The sequence below is a fragment of the Sceloporus undulatus genome, chromosome 3 (genome assembly GCF_019175285.1).
Source record: "Sceloporus undulatus isolate JIND9_A2432 ecotype Alabama chromosome 3, SceUnd_v1.1, whole genome shotgun sequence".
Classification (NCBI taxonomy): Eukaryota; Metazoa; Chordata; class Lepidosauria; order Squamata; family Phrynosomatidae; genus Sceloporus; species Sceloporus undulatus.
This window is the reverse complement of record NC_056524.1, coordinates 204,181,850-204,206,093: the sequence shown is the minus strand read 5'-3', so window position 1 is coordinate 204,206,093 and position 24,244 is coordinate 204,181,850. Positions and strand designations below refer to the sequence as shown.

Here is a 24,244-nt window from a genome sequence, read left to right as displayed (position 1 = left end):
TCCTCTCAACTGAAATGATAGGAAAGAATGGTCCATGGTACACATTGCTGTCAAGGCTTCTGCAATTTCATTGCATATCTCTGCACATCAGTCTGAAAGTAGGCCCAAGGAAGAGAGACTAAGGCCGGTTACACACCGGCACTTGGGACGTCCGCAGGATGTCCCATTTTAAAAAAGGGCCGTCTCTTCTAGACGCCCCTGGGTCTAATACGGATTCTGTCCGTACAATATGGCACCGGCCGTTCCACATGGCCGGCGCCATCTTTACGTATCGGACGCATAGCGTCCGAACTTGTCGTAGCACCTATGACATCGCGAATGCGCCAGCGGCGCCTCGCGACATCATGGAGGCGCTGCAAGAAGGAGCTCCATTTTGGAGCTCCTTTTTTGCTCCGCGCGGGAGCCGTGCAGTGTGGCTGCTGCAGCTCCCGCACGGAGCAAGCGGCGGTCTATAACCCGCCTAAGGCACTGTGGCTTCTAGAACAGTCAGCACTATTAAAAGCCTATATGTATCATTTGGGATACAGAGCCAGCATGGCATAGTAGTTTGAGTGTTGGAGTATGATTCTGGAGACCAGGGTTTGATTCCTAGCTCACACATGAGACTCACTGGATGATCTTGGGCAAGTCACATACTCTCAGCCTCATGGGAAGACAATCAGAAACCTCCTCTGAACAAATTATGCCAAGAAAACCTCATGATAGGTTCACCATAGGGATGCCATAAGTCGGAAATGCAGACACACAACAACAACATTTAGTGTAGTGGTTATACAGAATAATTGCTGTTCCTGCCACTTTTATGTAGGGTATAGCGCAGTAAATCAAAGTGATGGTCTTCTTTTGGACCAGCAAATCAATACTGTCAGACCTAATAGAACCCATTGTATCTATTACTTCCTTGATCTCACTTTTTTATTGAGACTGTCTACCATTGGATCTAGCTTGCTCCTGCTTTTATGCCTGGAAATTCAGTGGCAACAACTGTTAAATTCAAGAATTGGAAGGAAAGTAATTAACACCATTCTTGCTGCCTACAACTACTCTCCTTTAAGGATTTACGATGTGACATGGAAAGTCATCTGTAAAAGCAAAGAGTCCAAACCATATCTGCTTCTGTTCCAGACATCTTAACCTTCCTCTGAGATAATTTGACCAACAGTTCAGCACGCAGTTCTGTTAAGAGATTGTCACAACACTTGAGAACATTGTAGGCGGAAAATTTAATTCTTGTTTTGCATCAAACCATTTTATTAGTAGTATATCCCTTATCTACCACCTATCCACAGATTCCCATTTGGAACCTTTCCCTGTGAAATGAAAGCTCTAAGGGGACCTTCTTCTGAATTTTTGAGCACTATCCTTTGTTGACACTTATCTAGAAAATTGTATTTATTATTCACAGTTATTTTTACCATAAACATGTGAAACCATCTTTTTGTTTCTTAGAACACAAATGTATTGCTGAAAAATGAAATTATCAGCTGAAGAGTTCTACACAGTGTCCCTGAGCTTCAGCCACCTGCCCCATACAGGCTTTTACTGTAACAGACAAAAAACAGCTAAGATAAAAATTCTTCCAACAAATTTATTGCACTTGTACGTCCAACAAATTTATTGCACTTTTTAGGGGGAGGACAAGAAATGGGTGCTGAAGGCTACTTCAAAATGTTTCACATAATGTGAGCATGTGTTTCTGTGCTGTTAGTGTTTAAGTATCATGGAATACTACTTAATACAATAATACAAACACCCCTGTAGATATAGGGCATTTTTACACCATACAATACATTGGAGTTCTCAGAAAATACCTCATATTATGGCGCTCAGTGAAACATTTTTTTAATTTGCCCACATGAGTTAAAATAGTCTCTCTCTGTCATCCAAGCCATCAGTGAAACAACCATTGCAGAACAGGTTTGGATCTAAAGTTGTATTGAATGTTGTTGTATTGTATGCTGTATTATACAATGTAGAGAGGAAGAAGCTATCTGTAGAATAAGCTCTAAAACTTCTCTTTCCATGAATCGCTAGAAAATTGTTAGTGGCTCTTATTAACCACATAATCAAATTGTTTAGTTCTACAGCTCAAAACACAGACATAGCTCATTTTTTACATACTGTATTAGTTTTCTCACCATTTTCTAAATGAGCACCATATTGGGAATATCATGGGCATTAAGTCATAGTTAAGTTAAGTCTTTGACTGGAACATTTTAAAGAACAAACAATGGAATATGCCACCAGTGCTATATTATGAAAATGATGAACTTTAGGGCAGAGTTTGGGTATCATATATACTCATCTATAAGATGAAAAAAATATGCCATAAATTGACACCAAAATCCCAGGTCGTATTGTTTATGGGGTCAGTATGATAATGTGATAGTAGCTCTTTCAGATTTCTCCATGAAGTCAGGAAAGCAATTTCTTTCTGTTTTGAACCAAGCAGAAAGAGTCCTGGGTGACTGATTGATATTGCTGTTTGTTTAAGAGTTCTCCCTCCTGTGCCCCACTGTCTGGAGAGTGAAGGCTGGAACAAAAGCTGAAATGCTGAAGTAAACAACTCAACTGGAATCCCTCTTGCCGAATGCACACATACACAAAATGAAGAAGCCTCCAAGTTTTCCCCTTAGGTCATGGCAAATTCCATAATTTTGGCCCCAAAACCTGCCCTTGACTTATACATGAGGTTGACTTATAGTCAAATATATACAGTAGTCTGTTTAATGATTTGGCATTGATGAAACTGGGTTATTTTGTGATCGAATCTTTCTGGAATTGTTTAATCCCCCTTTTACTCCCTTTTGTTGTTCACACTTGAGGGAGGAAGAGGAAGAACAACTGTCATGGAAAGAGGAAGAGGAGAAGGAAAGAAAAGACAAACTCCTTCTGAACAAACCTTGCCAAGAAAACCCCACAACAGACTTGAAGGCACACAACAAGAGAGGAGGGGTGGTGGCATGGCAGGAAGGATTGGGGCCTGGTGGCTCTTCCTCCAGTTCCTACAGATGGGCTGCCCTCCAGTGCACCCCTCACCTCGCCATCCATGGCAGCAGTGGCAGCAGCGCTCCATCTCCCTCTCCTCCTCCTTGTCCTGGCCCATTCTCAGCTGCCTCAACCGGGGAGCCCAGCCAGAGTGCTCCCCAAAGGCAAGAGCACTCCTAGGCCCCAATCCAGGCCTCTCCAGTTGCTTCGTTGCCAAGTGGAGGAAAGGAAGAAGGACTGCCCTGCCTGCCAGCCTCTCAAAGGGAGCACCGCATGAAAGGAGCCACCCAAGATAATGCCCCGTGGCTGCGCCCCCAAGAATGGCATCAGAGCACCGGGGCTGGCTGAGAGAAGCTGGCAAGAGCTGGTGTAACCCCCTGGTGCAAATCCAACCCATCGTTCCCATTTCTTGAACATGGTTCAAATTCAGGTCTTTTCAAAAGAACCACCCAAAAACTAGTGTCAGGAAAGAGCAGTTCTTTTGTGTTTGCCTCGCTTCATTGCGGTTGAAACTGAGCACAGTAGAATCAGAACTGGGTTCAAGTGGGAACGACAGACATATAACCCAATCAGTAATTTGCTTTAAACTCTAGTGGGAATGAGCTCAGAGTATAGTTTTAAATCCCCAGCTATAATGCATACAGTGATCAGAATGTTTAGGTTCCTAAGGTTTAATGAACAATTTGCATTGGGCCTGGAAGCAAAGACAATGAATGTATTAGTCAGTGAAATATTACACTGCTTTAAAAAGATGTTTCTTAAAGTCTTCAGTAGATTCTAAATTATCCCATCATGACCTTTGCTTCTTTGGACACATCCTCTGACAAGTCTTTTTTTAGTTGCTGTCTACATATATAGATTGTGTTGAATACTTGGCACTGAGCAAAAAAATGGGCTATCTTTTTAAAAAACTACACTAATTAGTGAACTATGTCCAAAGATATAGTTTTGACATTTTTAAATATAAGCAAAACAAAGATATTTGATGTGAAAATTTTACAGAAATAATATGAATATGGACAATATCTAAACTTACTTTTAAATGTTCTTAATTAATTAAATAACTGAAAAGCTAGTCCTTCAGTAGAGTGCTGAAGAGTCATAGACCAATGTTCTTGGATGCTTTCCAGCATCATATCTTTAGGGTCATGAGTTGATCATCAGATGTGAAAGCTATCAGTATCAGTAGCAGCAAGAAACTGATCTCCTAAAGGTATCTGCCCTCAGTGCCTTTCTAGGACACTAAAAAGGAATTGTCCAAACAGGAGCGAAACAACTAGGCTAAACTTTTATTAGTTTGTTTGCAATATTTCAACCCACCCCCTTTAGCTTTCTTCCTGTCAGGCCAGATAACAAAGTATACAAATTATTAATAACAGTAAAATAAAGTTGTCAAGCAGCAGAACAATATAATGCTATGTTTTATACATATATTGGGATTTTAAAATCAAGTATGTACCAAACATGACAATTTGAATAGAAGCAGATGTTTTAAGGAAGATGTTCCTCTGCTTTGGTATCATATTATTTGGGATAATACCATTCAAAAGGATAATAATTATTATTCATTAGTAATGATTCCTACCATCTTTGGTGGTCTGTGTTAGGGATTAACTATTGAAAAGAAAGAATTGAAAACCTTAGCTTGTTTGCCATCATTCATAAAGCAGTGAGAAAGATCAGCACAGTGAATTGAAGAAATTGACCTCATGCTATTGCCCAGAGTATAGGAAGTAAAAGTGAATTGTCTTAGATCTTGGGATGGTCATTGACTACTTAAAGACTAGGAGGAGCCCTATCACATGAGAAGAGAGAGCCGAAATGGAGCAGAAGAGTAGTGGCTTTCTCTGTATATCTCTGCATGATACTATAGCACTTCCATTCACTTCCCAAGGGAGATGATAGTAAAAGTATGCCTTTTGCTGCCCTGGAAAAATCCATTTGACAAAAGGCACACCTTTATTTTGTTTCTTAGAAAGTAATTTTATTGTAGAAGATCAATCAAGACAATATACATGGATTAAATAAGAACAACCTTAGCAATTCCACCAACAAACAACAATACAAAGTGCAGAAGCTGTATTTCAAAGACCAAAATAAAAGGAGAGATTAAATGTCTTTTGTTACTGTCTCGGAATATAATTTCTTTATGAAACCTCTTGTGTAACGTCCTTCCAGAAACCCAAGTGATGAGCTGGTGGGTTTCAGACACACTTTTATGACCATCTCCCTCGAGAAGAGAACAGAAGTGCTACAGCAGCATATGGAGAGGCACACAGAAAGCTGCTACTCTCCTGCTCTATTTTGCCATTCTTATCTCATGTGATAAGGCTCTAGTTTAAGACATACTATACCAGTAAACTGTTGCTTTTGATGGCAGTTATCTAATATGTCTTTAAAAACAGCAATTGTAACATGTTAGTTCATTAGTTCAGAATAAAGCTGCAAGATTGTTAGTTAGAACTAGAAGTTATGAGCACATTACACTGGCTTTCCTTTCTGCTTCTAGACTCAATTCAAAGTGCTGTTGTTAATTTCTAAAGTTATTCACAGCTAGGAAGCAAGGTACCCAAAGTCTTGCCTATCATATATATGCCTTACCAGATTTTAATAAGATAGTAATCTGAAACCTTTGTCTGAGTATGGCAGGTGGCTACCAGAGGGAAAGGACCTTTTCAGTGATGGTCTCAACTGTGACATATGACCCCTAGAAAGGCTTGTTTGGCTCTTTATTTCAAACGGGAGCTGGTGTGGTGTCGTGGTTTGAGTGTTGGACTGTAACTCTGGGGACCAGGGTTTAATTCCCCATTCCTCAATGAAATCCACTGGGGTGACCTTGGGCAAGTCACACGCTCTCAGCCTCAAAGGAAGGCAATGGTAAACCTCCTCTGAACAAATCTTGCCAAGAAAACCCCGTGATAGGCCTTAGCGTCACCATAAGTTGGAAATGACGGGAAGGTACACAACAACAACAAAAACAATGTTTCTTCTTCGTGGTCTCTGCGAATCATACAAATGAGTTTCACTGCGCCTGCGCAGTGCTGCTCGGAACCTACTGGAATCACTGGGCAGAGTTTACTCTGCAACATATTGAAACTTTTTGGCGGTAACCCCGCCCACCCGTTATAAGGCCCCTGCCTTCCCGCTCTTTTCCCCAGTTCCTTTTTTCCGCCGCGCTAGCTGCTTCAGAGGAACTTTCGCTTGCTTTGCTTGCTTGGAATCACTTTCGCTTTTTGACCTCGGACCGTTTTTTGACCATTCTTTGTCTCCCGCCCCTGGTAACTTCGGACTTTCAGACTGTTGACCTCATTTTCAGACTTCCCATCGGCTTTGACGACTTCGGAGAAATGCCTGCGGCTTTCAAGAAGTGCGACATTTGCAAGAGCAAGGTGCCCGTCCAGGACCCGCACTCCTCCTGCCTGCTGTGCCTTGGCCCGAGCCACGATCCCAAGGCCTGCCAGCTCTGCAGATCCCTCTCCTCTCAGGCTCGTAAGAACCGTGAGTCCCGGCTCACTTCGGCGATCGCCCTGGGGAAGGTGCAGGAGGGAGGCTCGCGGTCTTCTTCTGTCCCGCCGTTGGCGCCCCCCGCTTCGTCATCTCGGGCGAGTGTCTCCAGCGTGGGTTCGGGGAGAGTCGCCGTCCCCAGCGTGGTGTGTGTCCCGGCCGGGACCCCTTCCACCACCTCCGATGTGGCCCGTGGCTCTAAACCGCCCAGCGCCACCGACAAACCCTCCAAGCGCCCCCAGAAACCATCGGGGACTGAGGGTACCGAGCGGGCCTCCAAGCCGAGGAAGGGATCGGAGGGTTCCCGTTCGAAGGAGGCGGCCGAGCCGGAGGTCCATCTCGCCTCGCCCTCATCATCCAAGGCTTCCAAGGGATCTCACCATGCGAGACCTAAGGACCGCAGCGAGCCGAGGCCTTCGTCATCGACAGCGGCTGCTGTCCTCCTGGATCTCCCGGACAATCCGTTCTTCCCATCGGAGGAGCCTCCCAAGCATGGGAAGAAGAGGCACCACGACGAGACGGGTCGTGACTCTGCCTCCAAAAAGCCCTCCAAGGATCGGCCCACCACCGACCCACCGAGGGCGAAGGAGAAGAAGCGCTCCTCCTCCAAACAGGCTCCCGCCTCGACTTCGGCTGCTCCCTGCGACCAGGAGCCGACGCCGGTAGACCGGGGGACCCCGGCTCCGGATACACCTCTGCCTCCTCCGACCATGGACTTCATCCATGGGACGGATGACACCGTACCGGCTCGCTCCCCTGATCACCCATCCGACGAGGAGGAAGAGCCCACCCGTGGACAGGAGTGTCCGGACCTCTTTTACGACATGCAGTCGCGCCGTTACTACATGTCGGTCCCGGAGGACAGAGCCTTGAGGGAGTTCACTAAGTTGAACCCTCATCCTGGGGACCACACCAACCCGCCTAGATCGGTCCCGACCGTATCAGTCTATGAGAGGTCACCGTCTCCACCCCGTAGACGCGAGAGGTCGCCGTCTCCACTCCGAAGGCGCGAGAGGTTGCCGTCTCCATCCCGCAGACGCTCCCGGTCTTCGGTCGATTTTACACCAACCCGCTCGAGATCCCAGGTCAGGGTGACAGATCCCCTTTCCTCCGACCTGGACTCGGATGACGGGCCGCTGCCGCCCTCCGAGGCGCCCTCGGATGAGGATGCTCTCTCGGGATCTGCCTCCCCCCAGAGGATGCATAACCCGGAGCCTTCTTCCCCATCGGACGACGTCCGCTCCTTCACCGAGCACGTTGTGAAGATGGCGAGGGCCCTCGACATCGAGCTCGCTTCCGCGGAGGATGACACCGAGGACCCGGTTGAGCGTCGGGTGCACGGACGAGTCCCGACCCCGCCGTGCCTTCCCCTCCTTCCCTCCCTCCAGACCATTGTCAAGAGGTCTTGGGAGTCTCCGGCCGCCCTTTCGGCACCATCCCGCAAGGTGGAGTCGCTCTACAGGGTAGCCCCAGCGAGTTGCTCCTGGCTGGCTGAACACCCCAGACCCAACTCGGCTATCGTGGAGGGAGCCCAGCACAGCTTCGTCCCAAAGCAGGCCACCTCTCCTGTCGACCGGGAGGCTAAGAAGGTTGACGGACTGGCCAAGAAGGCCTATTCGGCGTCGGCTCTTGGGGTCAAGGCCGCCAATTACACCGCCTGCATGGGGGCCTACATCCAGACCCTCATGGAACGGATCTCCCCTCTGGTCCCGGACGTCCCAGATGACATCCAGAGGCAGCTGGTGGAGATCAGAGACGAGGCCCATTCCATTGGAAGCTGGCTCATCACCACTTCCAGGAACATGGCAGACTGCTCCGGGAGGTCCATGTCGGCTGCCATGGCCCTCCGACGGCATGCCTGGTTGAGGGCCTCCGACCTCAACCCTACCGTCAGAGCTGCCATTGAGGACATGCCGCTCGACGGGACCGGGCTCTTCCACGCCGAGACCGACGACCGCCTGAACCGCAAGTTCAGGATGAAGGCGGCGGCGAAGAAGCATGGCATGTCTTCAGCACCGGCCTCTCCGTTCCGGAAGCGCCAGCGCCCGCGGCAACCTCAAGGTCAGTCACAGGGGACCTTCTCCCGGGACCGGCAGCCCCAGCAGCTGGGCTCCCAGAGGCAGCGCTACCCCTCACAGTCTTCCTCCTCCTCTGGCCGTCGCAACTTCCCGCCTCGGTACCGCAAGTCCCGCCGGCAGGACACCGACCAGGGGAAGAAGAGAGCCTGAAGGGACGCAGCGCGCTTCGTCCCCCCTTCACCTCTCTTCTTTTTGGACATTTTGAGGCCCTACGTTAACATCTGGGCCTCTATAACATCGGACTCGTGGGTTCTCAACATCGTCCGTAGGGGTTATGCCCTCGAGTTCCAAGAGCTCCCTCCAACTGGAGCCTTCATGTCCACTCCACCCTCGGACACCCTTCTCGACGAAGTGCGCACCTTGCTTGGTAAAGGGGCAATCTCCCCTTTGCCGCCCGACGAATCTCCTCGGGCCTTTTTCTCTAGGTACTTCACGGTACCGAAAGCGGATGGGGGTATCAGGCCCATCCTGGACTTGAGACAACTGAACTTGTTTCTGGACTACCGTCGCTTTCGAATGGTAACCTTGGCTTCCATTCTGCCTTTGCTTCACCAGGGCCTGTGGTTTGCGACCGTCGACCTGAAGGACGCCTATTTCCACATCGGGATCCGGGAGTCCCACCGGAGATTCCTCGCCTTCACTGTCGGCGCCGACTCGTACCACTACAACGTGCTTCCTTTCGGCTTGGCCACGGCCCCACGTGTCTTCACAAAATGCATGGCACCGGTGGTGGCATACCTTCATCAGAAGGGCTTCATGGTTTTTCCCTACCTGGACGACTGGCTGTTTGCAGCCGAATCTCAAGACGAGCTACAGGAGGCAGTCTCCTTCGCCTTGCGCCTCTTGGACTCCCTCGGGCTGGTCGTCAACAGGGAAAAGTCCCACTTTGCACCAACCAGACAGGTCAAGTTCATCGGAGCCATCCTCGACTCCAAAGACTGCTTGGCCTTCCTCCCTCCGGATCGGTTTCAGGCCTTGACAACGTCCATCAGGCCGTGCATCTCCCACAGAAGGGTGAGAGCCAGAGACGTCCAAGTCGCCCTCGGCCACATGGCTTCGACGACATTCGTCACCCCCTGGGCAAGACTTCGTCTTCGGCCGCTCCAATCCTGGTTCCTCTCCGTCTTCTCTCCGCTGGAGGATCCTCCTTCAAAGTGGCTCACGGTACCAAGACCGGTGGCTGCTTCCCTCAGATGGTGGTTAGACAGCGCAAACGTCTGCACAGGGATGCCTTTTCATCAGCCCCAGGCACAACTGACCCTGACGACCGATGCCTCCCTGGAGGGATGGGGCGCTCACCTGCTCGACCTCGTCGTCAAAGACAGGTGGTCTGCTCCAGACAAGCTTCTCCACATCAACGCCTTGGAGATGCTCGCAGTGGAGAAGGCTTTGAGAGCGTTCGAGTTTCTAGTCACGTCAAGAGTGGTTCTCCTCAGGACGGACAACACCACCGTGATGTATTACATCAACAAACAAGGTGGTACCAGGTCCAGAACCCTGCTCAATCTCACGCTCCGCATCTGGGATTGGTGCATCCAGAGACACGTCCTCCTCCAGGCGATTCACCTTCCCGGGGAGGACAACGAACTGGCAGATCGCCTCAGCAGATCCCCTTCGGTGTGTCACGAGTGGAGGCTCCATCCCGAGACGGTCGGCGATCTCTTCGATCGGTGGGGAACCCCCCGGATCGACCTCTTCGCGACCAGGTGGAACAGCCACTGTCCCCAGTTCTGCTCGAGGAAGCGATCCGACGGATCCCTCGGAGACGCATTCGCTTTCCTCTGGACGGGGGAGCTTCTCTACGCCTTTCCTCCGTTCCCTCTCATCATCAGAGTGGTGTCCAAGATGACAACGGACCGCTCGCATGCGATCCTGATCACCCCGTGGTGGCCGAGACAGCCGTGGTTCGCATCCCTTCTCCACCTCTCCAGGAGATGCTTCCTCCGTCTCGACCCTCGTCCGGACCTGCTCTCCATCCAGGACGGACGGATTCTCCACCCGGACATCAAGAGCCTGCCGCTGGTAGCCTGGAGAATACGGCCCTGACTGCCCTGCCGGAGGCAGTGAGGACGGTGATCCTGGCTGCAAGGAAACCTTCCACCCAGCGGTCCTATGCCCTGAAATGGAGGAGATTCTGCCTCTTCCTTGACCAAAAGGGCTTGTCTCCTGAACAAGTGTCCACTCCAGTGGTGCTGGAGTTTTTGATGGCACTTTTGGATGGAGGGCTGTCCCTCACGTCCATCAAATGTTTCCTTTCTGCCATCTGTGCCAAATATCAGTTCGGGGGGAGGGTTTCTTTCTTCAAAGACCCCTTGGTGAAGGGGTTCCTGAAGGGTTGTGCTAACCTGTATCCTCCTGTGTCGGTGCCTACGCCGGCTTGGAGTTTGGAGTCGGTACTGACCGCCCTCCAATCCAAGCCCTTTGAACCGATGGCCACAGCGGACTTGAGACTATTGACTTGGAAAACCGCTTTCCTTGTGGCCATCACCTCTGCCCGCCGTGCGGGCGAACTCTGTGCTTTGCGGAGAGACCAACCGTTCCTGAGGTTTCATAGAGACAAGGTGGTCCTCCGTACGGACATTACCTTCTTGCCGAAGGTTGTGTCTGCCTTCCACATGTGCCAGGACATTGTGTTGCCTACTCTCGCATCCAACCCGACGTCGGATGAGGAGAGGCGCCTGCACTCTCTTGATGTTAGGAGAGCGCTGGCCTTTTACCTGGACAGAACTGCTGCCTCCAGTCGGTCCGAGAGACTTTTCCAATGCTACTCGGAGCCGAAGAAGGGGTTGCCTGTGTCTGCGCAGAGGTTCTCCAAATGGGTGGCTGGTACCATCCACCTCTGCTATGAACTGTTAGGCAAGCCTCTCCCTGGCAGGGTTCGGTCCCATTCCACAAGGTCAATGGCAGCATCCTCTGCATTCCTGTCGGGGATCCCCTTGGAGGATGTCTGCAAGGCTGCTATCTGGTCCCAACCTCTGACTTTCATTAAGCACTACAGGTTGGACACCAGGGCCATCCGAGACGCAGCTTTCGGGAGGGCTGTGTTGGTCTCAGGGTTGCATTGATTGCACTACTGATGTTTGTGTTATACAGTTTTTTCACTGTCACATTTGTTGAATGTTGATTTGCACATTTCCTATGGGATCGGTCTTGCATGACCTCTGTTCCCTACTCAGGTCTAGCAATGTTATTGCTATTTAACTTGTGCATGAACAGAAGACTGACTCTTTATGGTTCAAGGTGTTTATTGTAATAAATATACCTTTGGTTTACCATAGCTTTGGTCTCAGGACACTCCCTCCGCCGCATACCTTAGCTTGTCAGTCTAAACCCATTTGTATGATTCGCAGAGACCACGAAGAAGAAGGACAGGTTGCTTACCTGTAACAGTATTTCTTCGAGTGGTCATCTGCGAATACATACAAATCCCACCCGTCCGTCCCCTCAGTGTCCTGCTCACATTGGCTCTCTTTCCATCGCCTGCTTGGCGGAAAAATTGCGGAACTGGGGAAAAGAGCGGGAAGGCAGGGGCCTTATAACGGGTGGGCGGGGTTACCGCCAAAAAGTTTCAATATGTTGCAGAGTAAACTCTGCCCAGTGATTCCAGTAGGTTCCGAGCAGCACTGCGCAGGCGCAGTGAAACCCATTTGTATGTATTCGCAGATGACCACTCGAAGAAATACTGTTACAGGTAAGCAACCTGACCATATTCAAAACGTGCATTTTTCCCCATAGTATATATTGGCACTTTCCCCCTGCTTTTTGTATTTTCTGTGCATTTCCCCCCAAAGTTAACTCTTTTTCTTTTTGCACATTTTTCAGAGAGAGAGCCATATTAGTCCATTTTACTATAAAAAGGAGACCTTAGACACATGAAAGAGTAACCCATTTACTTCAGTCGACATGTAAGCTTTTGCTGAAAGGTGCTGTAAAATTCCTTTTTATCTCCGCCCCCCCCCCTCTCCCACAGAGAACTTGATTTCTAGATTTAGAAAAGTGCAGGTTTCAGAGTGCAGGTTGGGAAGTGGAAATTAAGAAAGTTCACATAAAAATGTGAATCCAGAAAAAAAAATCACCTTCAATCATATTCAAAAGTGAAAGCAGTCATTTCAAGTCTCCTGTTCTTATAGGCAAGGAAGACTGAAAGAGCAGGGAAGTGTGTAAGCCTGAGGCTCGCCATGTTCTCATAATAGCAAGCCATGAACCAAGCCAGTGATAATATCAATTTCTGTATAGGTTATGGTTGAAGGGAAGGATAATGAGTTTTTGTACTGCTGCATTTATTGTATTTTATTTCATTGCTGTATTTTAATGTTTTATTGTATATTTTATTGTGTTGTAAACTGCCTCAATCCTTCAGGAGAGGCAGGATAAAAATAAAATTTCTATTCTATTCCTATTGACATCTTTAAATGGTTGTTTCAGGACTGGGAGAGTGGAAGTGAGATGGAAGCTGAGACCTGGTATCCTGCTAATATGGAAGAGCTGGTAACTGTAGATGAGGTGGGAGAAGATGACCTTATCATGGAACCTGATATAACTGATCTTGAAGAAATAGTAACAGTAGGTCAGAAAGACCAAGAATGTCCTGTAATAAGTGCTTTAGCTACCAACGTGGAAGTGAAGAATGAACACGGCAAAATGAATAGAAATGACGACAAACCTAAAGAAATGGAAGAAATGTCAGAAGAGGGGAAAATAGGGAATTTCAGTGGCTCTGAAAGTGATAATGCACCCATTAAAGCTTATCTAAATCTGGACACTGAAGAAAAGCCACACAAATCGCCTGACTGCAGACCTCGGAGGGATCCTGATTGCTGCAATAAAGAAAGAAAAATAAATGAAAACACTGATAGCCATTTTAAGCTGGATGAGCAGTGTGTTGCTTCTGGTCCTCCAAAAGAAGAGCTTTACCAGCAGAATGATATGATAGATGATTACAAAGCAATACAACCATTAGAAAGTGACAGTAGCAAAACTATGGAAATGTTGGCAATAAACACCCAGGAAGAAACAAGCTGTGGAAATCAGGGACAACAAAGGACTCAGGGTAACTAGTATATTTTTCTCATTCTCCTGTAATTAGGTAGGTTTTTAAAGTCTCTTATCTATGCAATATGTTTTTAGTTTCTTTATAACATCAGTAAGAATAAACATTGCCAAAAGTACTGTAATTTTTGATGGAACAGTCTCAGAGGAAGTTGAAAATTCAGCTCTTAAAGGTTCGTATTTGTCAAGAAAATTAAAATGGATCGGGTGGGTATTTTGGAAACAATGTCTGTTATCTTCGTCACTTCTGGGTTTTATACAAATTGTGCTGAATCTTTGGAGCACCTATCTTAACTTACAGTCAGCCCTCTGAATCCATGGATTTCTTATCCACAGATTCAACCATTCAAAGTTTGAAAATATTCAGAAAATATATAAATTCCAAAAAGCAATAATTGATTTTGCTATTTTATGTAAGGGACACCATTTTACTATGCCACTGTATTTAATGGTACTTGAGCATCCATTTATTTTGATGTCTATGGGGGTACTGGAACCAGATACTATTGGGCCACAGTATGTTGAATTGTTAATAGGAAGTCATTTATGTTTGGCTGATTTTTAAAAAAATCCTAAGCCTTAAAAAGTAATTTTTCATGAAATCGCTCTTGGGTTGCTACATATTATTTTGCATAGTAGTGCATTTGCCTTGCTTCATTGTCATCCATATATTTTAATGTATCTGTTATAGTAATATTAGGAAATATTTATTTAGGCGCAACCATCAGCATATCTCTTGAGGCCGAAGGCATCTTTTTCAGAACCAGAAGGCACTTTTAGTTTTGGGTGAAAAACTCAACTGGCCTAAAACAGGCCCAAAATGGTCATTTTACACCACTAGAAGATTGTGGGTGTGATTGGCCAGTATTTGGGACGTAACATAGAGGAGGGCTCTGCCTTCCCCCTTTGACCCATGCTAGTTGTACACTTCTGTTTTAAGATAACATTGTATGCCAGCAGAACCTGTTGCTACAGTGTGCCTAACTTGATAATTAATACAATAGCTGTGTGATAAAAATGAAAACAATAATTTAGTGTTGTAACTTTATAATATTTCATACATTTTTATTTTTCATAATACATGTGTTGAATGGGTTAGACTGAGAGGTGGTTACAGCTCCAAGGTGAGTTTCAGGGAAGAATGTGATTTTGAATGCAGCTCTTCCTAGTCTTAAAATAACAAAGGGCTACCAGACTGAGTTATGCTAACATCTCACAGTACTTGCTCTCATGACACAGATCTTCCTAAGAGCATTTATCAGAAAGAAGATCCATTCAGAACAAGTCGTACTACCAAGAAAATCTATGTTCATTATTGTAGCCTTCTCCTTTAGCTGGTTTATGGCCACAGAGGATGAGGCAGTGCTGTGCCCAAAGCCTCATTTGTGTGACTACCTTGTATTCAAGCCATCAACAGAGAGAGAGAGAGAGAGAGAGAGAGAGCATGTGGATATTGTCCAAAGGAAAAAAGAGTTGCTGACTTTCATTTTTATTCCCCATCCCTTCCCTCAGAAAGTGAGGCGATAGAAGGAGTCTTCCCATTTAAATGTTCCAAACAGGGTGAGTGTACCTCAGTTAGCCTGTTCAAAAATTTCCAAAAGCACTTCCTGATTATTCAGTGGTTCTCAAAACTGGGGAAGGTGAACGTTATTAAAATGCTGCATGCTGGAGGCTTTTGCAATCTTCACTAGCCCTAGAAAGTTCTCATGCGCCTTTAGTGCACATGGCAGAGTATACGCCTCTTGGTCATAACAGTTTTAAAACTTGTTTTATTTCTGCACCTCCAACAGCCTGTCATCCTCAACTAGCTAAAAAAATTTTCTGTCCTCTTCACAGCTAGATTAATTGATAATTAATTTATTCTGTTTTATTTTTATGATCACAGTTCCAAAACTGCTATGTTGTATGCATATAAAACAAACTAAATTATGTAAAATGTATGCCAGATAACCCAGAAAACACAGCAGGTTGGCAACATTAACTGAATTGTCCACAAATGAACAAGGTATTCAATTTGGGAGAAAACATGCATGGAAGCAATCATGTACTGATCTGGATGATATTTTTGGGTTAGTATTGTAAGCTGTTTTGCATGTCACTAAATTGTACTCAGTATGTTCATGTCCTTTTAAAGTAAACTGTAGGTTTCAGGAAATGAAAACTCCTAACTTCCCAGAAGTAGAATCAAAAAGATCATATTTTTCACCATCATGGGAACAAGAAGATGTATTTACAGAGCTCAGCATTCCTCTAGGTATGTGTGATGGAAGAGTCACTCACAGAACACAACTTTTTACTTTACCTTTTTACTTGTCTTGCACTGTGATGTCTTTTTCAGAAAATTCACCAAGCCAAAGCTTTCTTCCATCTGTCAAGGCAGGATGGCCGGGGAGGGGGGGGATGCCACCATCATGTATCGATCCAATACAGGGAGAGGCGGGATACAAATAAATATTATTATAGCAGGCTGATGGGGAATGGAAATCCTGATTATCAGGTGAATTCTAGTTCTCTTCCAAAATATAAACATTGGGTTGCGTTTTCCTCAACAACGATACTGCCCTCAAGAAATAAAGCACGAATTTGGAAATAATTTCCAAGAACATAGCTTGCTTTGTTCAGGCTTTGCCAACAGGGGAAAGCCTTTGCATGTGAAGGCTTGGCAACCACATCTCTGTTCTAGATTAAATCTTTTGCTTTAAATAAAATAAACAGTATAAAATAAACAATTGGATTATTAATTATCTTCTTAATGGTTAGAATGGTAAGGATGAATTGATGATTTGAAATATCCATGAATTTATAAGAATTTATTTGAATTGATAACTGTAGATTAATTAATCTGTACTAACTATAAAGTAGCATCAATTGATTTATATGATCACAGAATTACAAATCTATTTAGAGATCAAACGAACTATTATTCAATTGAAGCTAACTGAAATTAATTGATTGAGTCGAGGTCGACTCAAGGGCAGTTAACAACAGCAACAAAGGCTGGAATAATGCAGTCCTCTTGACGCTGCTGAACTACAGCTCCCAGTATTCCTCACTATTGCTTCAGCTAGGATTGCTGGAAGTTGCACTGGAATAGCATCTGGAAGGGTGGTCAGATGTCACCTCTGTTCAAAGAAAACTAAGTAGATTTCCCCTCCCTATCCCACCATTACAATGCCGCTGAATAATTATGATGGAGCAATACATTAAAGGGTGGTGGTAGCATAGTCTTGTTGAGTCCAGAGAGGGATGGATTATTGAGGGTTTCAGGGAGGAACTGGGTTAAAGTCCAGAAGTGAGGGACTTGAAACCAAATAAAAAACTCCAAGTGAGGGAGTTATTATAGGGAAAGATCCTGTGAAGTAGAATAGCCTCAGAGACAGGTTTATTAAATAGGCTTAGGAAAAGTAAGCCAGAAAAAGGACTGTGTAAGTCTTCTTGAGAACAATAACATTTATTCTCTGAGAGGGTGTCTAAGGAAACTGTCAATGTAACAAAGTGAAAACTAAGGAAGTAAACTTAACAACTGAAATAAGTAACATGAGTGCATGAAACAACAATTGACTTATTCACACGTTTGAAATATCATATGTTTGAAACATCTGATAATAAAGTTTGGCTATTTTACTAAAAGCTTGTCTGCAGTACATCCACATTACCAATATCAGGTCTTTTAGAACAAAGATTTTTAAAAGGGTGTAAATCTACAGGGCTATGTAAATAAAGTATAATAATAATAACAACAACAATAACAACTTGGTGGCAGCTGTGGGTTAAAAGGCCCAGAGTGCTGTCATCCAAAAAAATATAATTGTTACCAGGGAAGTGTGCCTCACAGAAGCTTTCACTGTTTTTTGCCCCCTTTTAATTGTCTCGGGTTTTTTTTGTACAGGAGTTGAATTTGTTGTGCCCCGAACTGGCTTCTACTGCAAACTTTGTGGGCTTTTCTACACAAATGAAGACGCAGCAAAGACTCGTCACTGTAGAAGTACTGTTCACTACAAAAACCTTCAGGTAACAAATTATTGATTTATGCTTTTAAAATGATACTCTTTGTGTGTAAGCTCATTGTGTAATTGCATGTCACTTCCTTTACTATTCATATATAATTCCAGATGGATAGACTCAGTCAAAGAAGCCACAGCTGAGTTTGCAAGACCTTAGCAGGTCAGTTGAGGATAGCAGGGCTTTAAGGTCTCTCGTTCATAGGGTCCCCATTTGTCAAAGTCAGCTTGATGGCAGTTAACAATGAAATAGTGGCATATGCATTTCCCTTCTTGATGGCCACTTTTTGCCACTTTGCTCTCTTCTTTATAATCAGTGAATGTGACCAAAGTTGAAAGTGCATTGTTACCGAAATTGCTAGGTTACCAAAATGGTACCCACAAATTAATGTATAATATGAGAATTTTAATAGCTCAGATTAATAGCAGCAAGAGAACTCTGAGTAACTTCAGAAGGCCAGGATTTCACTTTTGTATAACAGGTCCAAGAACTAGAATCCCAGAGTGCTAAGTACAACTCAGTTTTATTAAAAGCAAAGGGGAAAATCACCATTCATACAATAGTATTCAGACACACACGAACTAACAAAATTGAAGGTAGTAGCTTGTAGCAAGGTTGAGGAATGGCCAGTCCTGAAGCAGAGCTCCAATCAGGGGATTATGGACGTGACAGTGGCTCACGAAGGCTGCATGAAACATGGGGGAGGGCGGCCAGTCTCTGTTGAGGGGTCAATGTGAAATCTGGCAGCATTTCTGTACGATTTCAGATTGAGCCAACATGTGAGTGCCAAGACAGGCTTTTTATTAAGTCTTGAGGCAGTTGAGATGATTTTCCAAGAATGGGATTCCCACCTGGTTTATGGTTTTAACTTCAGAGTTATAAAATGAATATTTTGGTTGATGGCAGTCACATGGATTTAATCAAGCAGTATTAAGATCAGGACAACTCCATGGAGTTTGGGATAGGAATCAGGTGTGGGAAAATACAATGCGCCCGCGTCATATGTGGGTGTGCTATACATGGCTTCCAGCATATGCTGGAAGCCGCACCGGAAAGGCTTCTCCCGCGCCCTGGGAGAAACAATGGAATACGTGCCCTGCGGCGTACTGGGTGCGCACCGTGGGAAACAAGCCCCATTGTTTCTAACGGGTCTTGAGTTTATGCAGTATTTCCCTTACGCAGCAGGGTCCGGAACAGATCCCCCGCATAAGGGAAGGACCAACTGTATAGCAGAAAGATTGACTTAATGCTTTAGGCTTGACAAACCTTTATCAGTGATCTTCAAGAGGAAATGCACACAGCAGGGGATGGGGGAAGCAGCAATATTCAGAGTCATAATGTTACAAATGTCCTTTCCACATACCCTCAGGTCTGTGACCAGTCAGAAGTTTAACTAAAGGTCATCTGACCTTTCCCAGGTTCATGCTTATGTCCTATCTGTAACAGCCAAAATACAACAAAATATTTGTACCCCCAAATAATGCAGGTGTGTTAGCAGCAGTTCCTATGTCCAATGAAATTTATAAAGGAATAGAACACAGGAAGTTTCTAGTACAAGATCCAAATCCTTAAAATACTGAAATTTGAAACTGCATAATTGTCCAGTGTTATGTGATAGTGCTTTGGATAAAGTGTATTTTGGATGATGGACTTTCTGAAATTTTAAATATTACTTAACAAAAAGAAGGCAAAAGGCCTTTTGGGGAGGGGCAGGTGGGCTTGGAAATAAGCTTGTCCATGAGCCCTGATTTTCCAGGGAAATGAGCCTTGATTTTCCAGGGCTCACATCACAAGTTTCACCAGTTCTGAAAACATTTACTGTCCCACACCACTGTATCTTGCAGTTAAAAATCAGCCCTTCTGTTAGATTTAAAGGTTAATCGGAGCCAACTAGAAGCTAAAGAGCTTTGGTTAATTCCCTGGTTGCAAATTTCAAGTGTTGTTACACATAAAGATGTTACACATCAGTAGAAGATTAACCATCACCCACGCTTGGCTGTTCTCTAGAAAATGAAATGCATGCTGCAAGTTAATACAGAATGCTACAGACAGCACAGTAGCAAGTCACACACAAACTTAAATGAAAGGGGAGATGGTAACAGGTGAAAGGCTTGCCTTAAGGATTCTTTTTCTCCCTTTAGGCCAACTACTAATCCAAGAGCAAAGTAGATTTATATAACTGGAAAAATGTGCATTTGTTCATTGAAGATCTAAAGACGTTAATGGTTTTAGTGAACTAAGGAACAGATGAATTTCTTGGAGTAACTGGCATTTCCTTGGCAGGGATTCATACAGAGAATTAGGCAGTTGTCATTCTCCCCCTCCATCTCTCTCTCTCTCTCTCTCTCTCTCTCTCACACACACACACACACACACACACACACACACACACACACACGGTGTGTTCATATGGAATATAACTTTTAATTAGGTGTACAGCTGGTCAGAGCTCCCACAGTATCAAGAACACTGCCCTGCCATAGCCTGTGTAGGGCTTTGGTTTCACTTAGCAAAGAAGAGGGTAATTGTCCCTGAAAAATGACTTCATAATTGCTTTTGTTCTTCCTTTTCCCCATAAAAACACCTTGGCATGGCAAGTTGCTGGGGAATGTTTAGAAATAAAGTAAAGCATTTTTCCTACTAGAAAAGTAAGGCAGAAAAAGAGAGTGGGTATGAGGATTGGTAGAAGGAAGTGATCCTATCAGTACCAAATATTGCCACTGATATCTGCCTAATATCCAAATCAGCCTGATTTGGTCCAAGTTTCAGAGTTCAGCTAAATTGTTGCATGGCTAATTCACTGACCAAGACCCATCCCCAATGGTTGCCAACAGAACCAGCATTAGCCTCATCTTTATGCTACCAGAGTTGCTTCTATTCTTCCTCACTGTCCACTGCCCAAGAGGAAAACTGACCCATGATGGAGTCAAAAACCAGAAGCAGCCACTACTTCTCCTTTTGGTGCCAGAAGGATAACATGAGAGTGCAAGCCAGAGGAAAGGAATAAAACCATGGTTCAGCACCTATAGTATTATTATACTTTTGAATAGCTTTTCCACCTGTCCCTTTGGTGACAAAAGGGAACAGAAGCAGTTGTAAGCAAGGAACAATCAGATGTGATAAAAAAAATAGCATCCAGTCAACATTTGCTGGTTCATAAAACCTGTGAAATGCCCAGCCATATTGATTTCTAATACTGAGCCCAAATCACATTTTTGTCTCTTGCCTCTTTGAAAGATACTCTTTGGAGTAACATAAACATTTGTGGCAATGCCATGAAAGTGTGAAATTCTATATGGTGGATAATTTTCATTCTTTGTAAAATATTTTGTCTCAGATGTTACTCTGTTGTATCTCTTGCTTACCACAGAGGTACCTGTCACAGCTGGCAGAAGAGAATCTGAAGATGACTGAAAAAGAAAGCAGTTTAACACAAGATGATACCGGAATTGTGCCTCATTTTGAGGAGAAAAAGCTATGATTTTGTGAATGTACAATGATTTTTTTCTTATTCTGATGATGCACCTTTACTTTGCACTGTATTGATTGAGGGGAGACATAATGAAGAATTTGTTCTATGCATCTACCCTGAGAGCACCATTATAAAAATATAATGCCTGAAATACAGTAAAATAACAGTGACATATCTTTATAACTAGCAGAACTTGGGTTTTCTCTGACTGTAGCAGGTACAGCAATCTAAATTCTCAGGAATTCTCTCAGCATTAGTTATGATATAAATTGAGGTTACAAAATTGTGCGAATTACCTGGAACAAACTAATTGAAATTTTGAAAAATCCTGTTAATCTACTTCTTCATTCACCTTGCCCAGTGATGAACCACAGGTCTTACAATCACATCCAGCATCAACGTGCTGCAGTTCATAATGTTACTGCTTTGCCAATAGCAACATCACTGTCTTGTATGAAGTAGTCTATGGTCCATACAGCACTTCCAAATCTGTGCCTGAACACACTTCAGAAGACTAAAATTAGAAAGCTTCTAGCAGATCATGTTCCAGGTTTTGTCCCTGGTAGATTTGGTAATAACTCTCATGAGCTTTTCATAAAGCTTATTTCTAGTGGCTCTATTATAGGCTTATTTCTGTTAAATCTGCATAAATTTGCACATGAATGAACTAATAGATTTAAGTGGGGGAGAGCTTTTTTCTTTGCTTTAGGTGATACACACACTTCTTGCACCATCTCAGAAGACACAAGCTTTTCATGAGAAAGAAATAGGCATACCTCCTCTAAAATGGTGCCTCTCACTTGCGTAGGCAGGGAGGGCACTTGGTCTTCAAGCTGTATGATGCAGCTATCTCACTGAAGCTAAACGGGTTGGGCCTGGTCTTTTCCCAGGTGAAAAAGTGCTTGGAAATCCTGTATATGTTGTGTAGTGTTCCAGGGTAATAATATTTTAATCTGTCCCAAAATGAGAGGCATCTTTTCAATTGAGGAAATGTTTTTTAATGATTAATCAAGTTCACATTGCAGTCCTAGTTTAAGCAGACTTTCACTTTCATTTCCATTTATTTCTATCTTGATTATATACATATGCATAATATAATATTTTAGATCTGTGTGTTTCAACAATGTGCATTATCCAAAGTACAATTAAAGTAAACATCACATTTATCTTATTTATTTAAAGGATGCTTGGAGTGTTTAAATGTGTAGTTCCTGTCAAACTTAGTAGTATCAATCATAAATGAGATGATCTTTTTAAAACTATACCAAGTACTATATGAGTTGCTGAGCCATATCCAAAAGAAGAGTAAGTATATTTGTTGCAATTACCTGTGTAGAATGTTTTGAAATATGTTTCTTATTTTATAGGAAAAAAAGGCAGGAGAAAAATTATTTCTGTTATTCATTGTTCCTGAATGCCCCCATAGTACTAGCACTTTTTAGATCTTTTGCTCTGTGACTAAATTAACAGAAAAACGGCTGTTGCCAAAATCTCACAACCTCTTGTTTTATATTCCAAGCTCACTAATATCTTAATTTTTCTGGCAAGCCGAGGTGGTGCAGAAACCTATACCTTCAGTTCACTTTCTCTATTTCTCTTACGTATGTGCTGTCACAAGCCTCCCCTCCATTTTATTAAATGGTATAAACATTCAATTTATTTACATCAGAGATGGGGCCAAACAGCATATTTCAGATCTATATTAATTTTAGAGCTTTTAAAGTCTTGACCTTTGGTTTGGTATTGAAGAGGCAAGGTTGACAAGTGTGCCTCTGATCTCTCCAAGAAACAAAATGTACTGAGCTTTGCACCTCTCTTTTGAAAACATTTTATTGCACCTTTTAGCATAAAAGAAAATTAAGCAGTTAACAGTTTTTAAAAGAAATAAGATTGCAGGTAACATGGACAGCATATACACACAAAGTAGAAAAACAGTAACACTTAAAATAGCAAGCAATAATATTTACTGCTGGTGTTCAGGAACACATTTCTGTTACAAAATGGATGCATGTAATCTTTCTGTTGCTGCAATTTATGAGGTGGATGTCAATGAACATATTGACACAGAGTACCCAATGAAGAATGTGTATTCTTTGAATCCATGCACTAAAAATCTGGGGAAAAATATGAAAGGTTACTTCCCATCTGCCTTAATTCTTCACACATGTAATTTCTACTGACTGATATGTATGTATAGCACATAGCACTCTGAAATGTAGCCAGAACTATTTATTATTATTATTATTATTATTATTATTATTATTATTATTATTATTGTGTAAAAAGCTTTACTATTTATAAAGTATTGCAAAGCAGCATAAACGTTTTGAAGTCTTTAGAACTTATATTATTTTCTTACTTGTCTCAACCAGTTAATGGGTATTAATACCACATGTATTTTTTTTTTTCATTTTAAAACTAAATAATTTAAGAATGCCCAATAAAACTTGACAAATTTTTCTACAGACCTGCACACTAGTGTTTAGTATCAGGTTTTCAGGGTTTTTTCTATGTCTATTAAGTCTGTGATCTGTTGATCCATACTTGAACCTGGACCAGATGTTACTATTTATTGAATTCACACAATCTTGTTTAATTATTGGTTTGTAAACATTTGAACTGTTTTAAAAATTTAAGGTAATCAGGAAGCATCACAAGTTTTAATTGCTCTATGTACCAAAAATTTCGAGTTGTATTTCTTAAAATAAATGGATTATTGTAATAAAAGTAATTTTAATTACTGAGCAAGAATTGATGATCTTTTCCTATCAGTGTCACAGTAGCTTTAATCTGGTATTATAGCCTACTATGCTTCTGATCTTTTAATCAGTTTGAAGATAAGTCTCGTTCATGCAAAGAGGCAAATCAAGATTACAAAACATTGTAACTTAGTTTATTTAAATGGGGAGGGGGAAGAGAAGTGAAGTGAAGTGGATATATGGGCCCATTTTCTGCTGCTGGAACCTTCTCTGAGCTGACAAAAGTGTTCTAAAACAAGAACAAAAAAACAGCCAAAGTGACTGAAAGTACACTTCGTTTTGAAAAAAGCCTTTTTAAAAATGTTGCTTGGATAGGTCAAGAGCCACAGAAACAGCCTTATGGCCACACTTTGCTAATCTCTAGTGTAAATACACGTGAGGTCCAAATTTAT

General features: G+C 43.5%; 2 protein-coding genes across 10 annotated transcripts in view; both read left to right on the top strand.

Annotated features, from left to right (window-relative positions):
- Positions 1-23,825, top strand: part of RBM20 (RNA binding motif protein 20) — a 149,889-nt gene extending 126,064 nt beyond the window's left edge. For 2 of the 5 annotated variants that reach the window (XM_042456383.1, XM_042456381.1), the window contains 5 exons: positions 12,996-13,620; positions 15,132-15,179; positions 15,754-15,873; positions 17,509-17,630; positions 20,992-23,825. In XM_042456383.1, coding sequence (XP_042312317.1) covers positions 12,996-13,620; positions 15,132-15,179; positions 15,754-15,873; positions 17,509-17,630; positions 20,992-21,102 — 1,026 coding nt within the window. In that variant the 3' untranslated portion in view covers positions 21,103-23,825. Of the gene's footprint in view, positions 1-12,995; positions 13,657-15,131; positions 15,180-15,753; positions 15,874-17,508; positions 17,631-20,991 lie in introns of those variants that run through there. The other 3 variants (XM_042456382.1, XR_006102748.1, XM_042456384.1) reach the window with 3 other exon arrangements.
- The window catches only part of PDCD4 (programmed cell death 4), a 777,136-nt gene that overhangs the window by 683,127 nt on the left and 69,765 nt on the right, over positions 1-24,244 (top strand). The window lies entirely within an intron of this gene.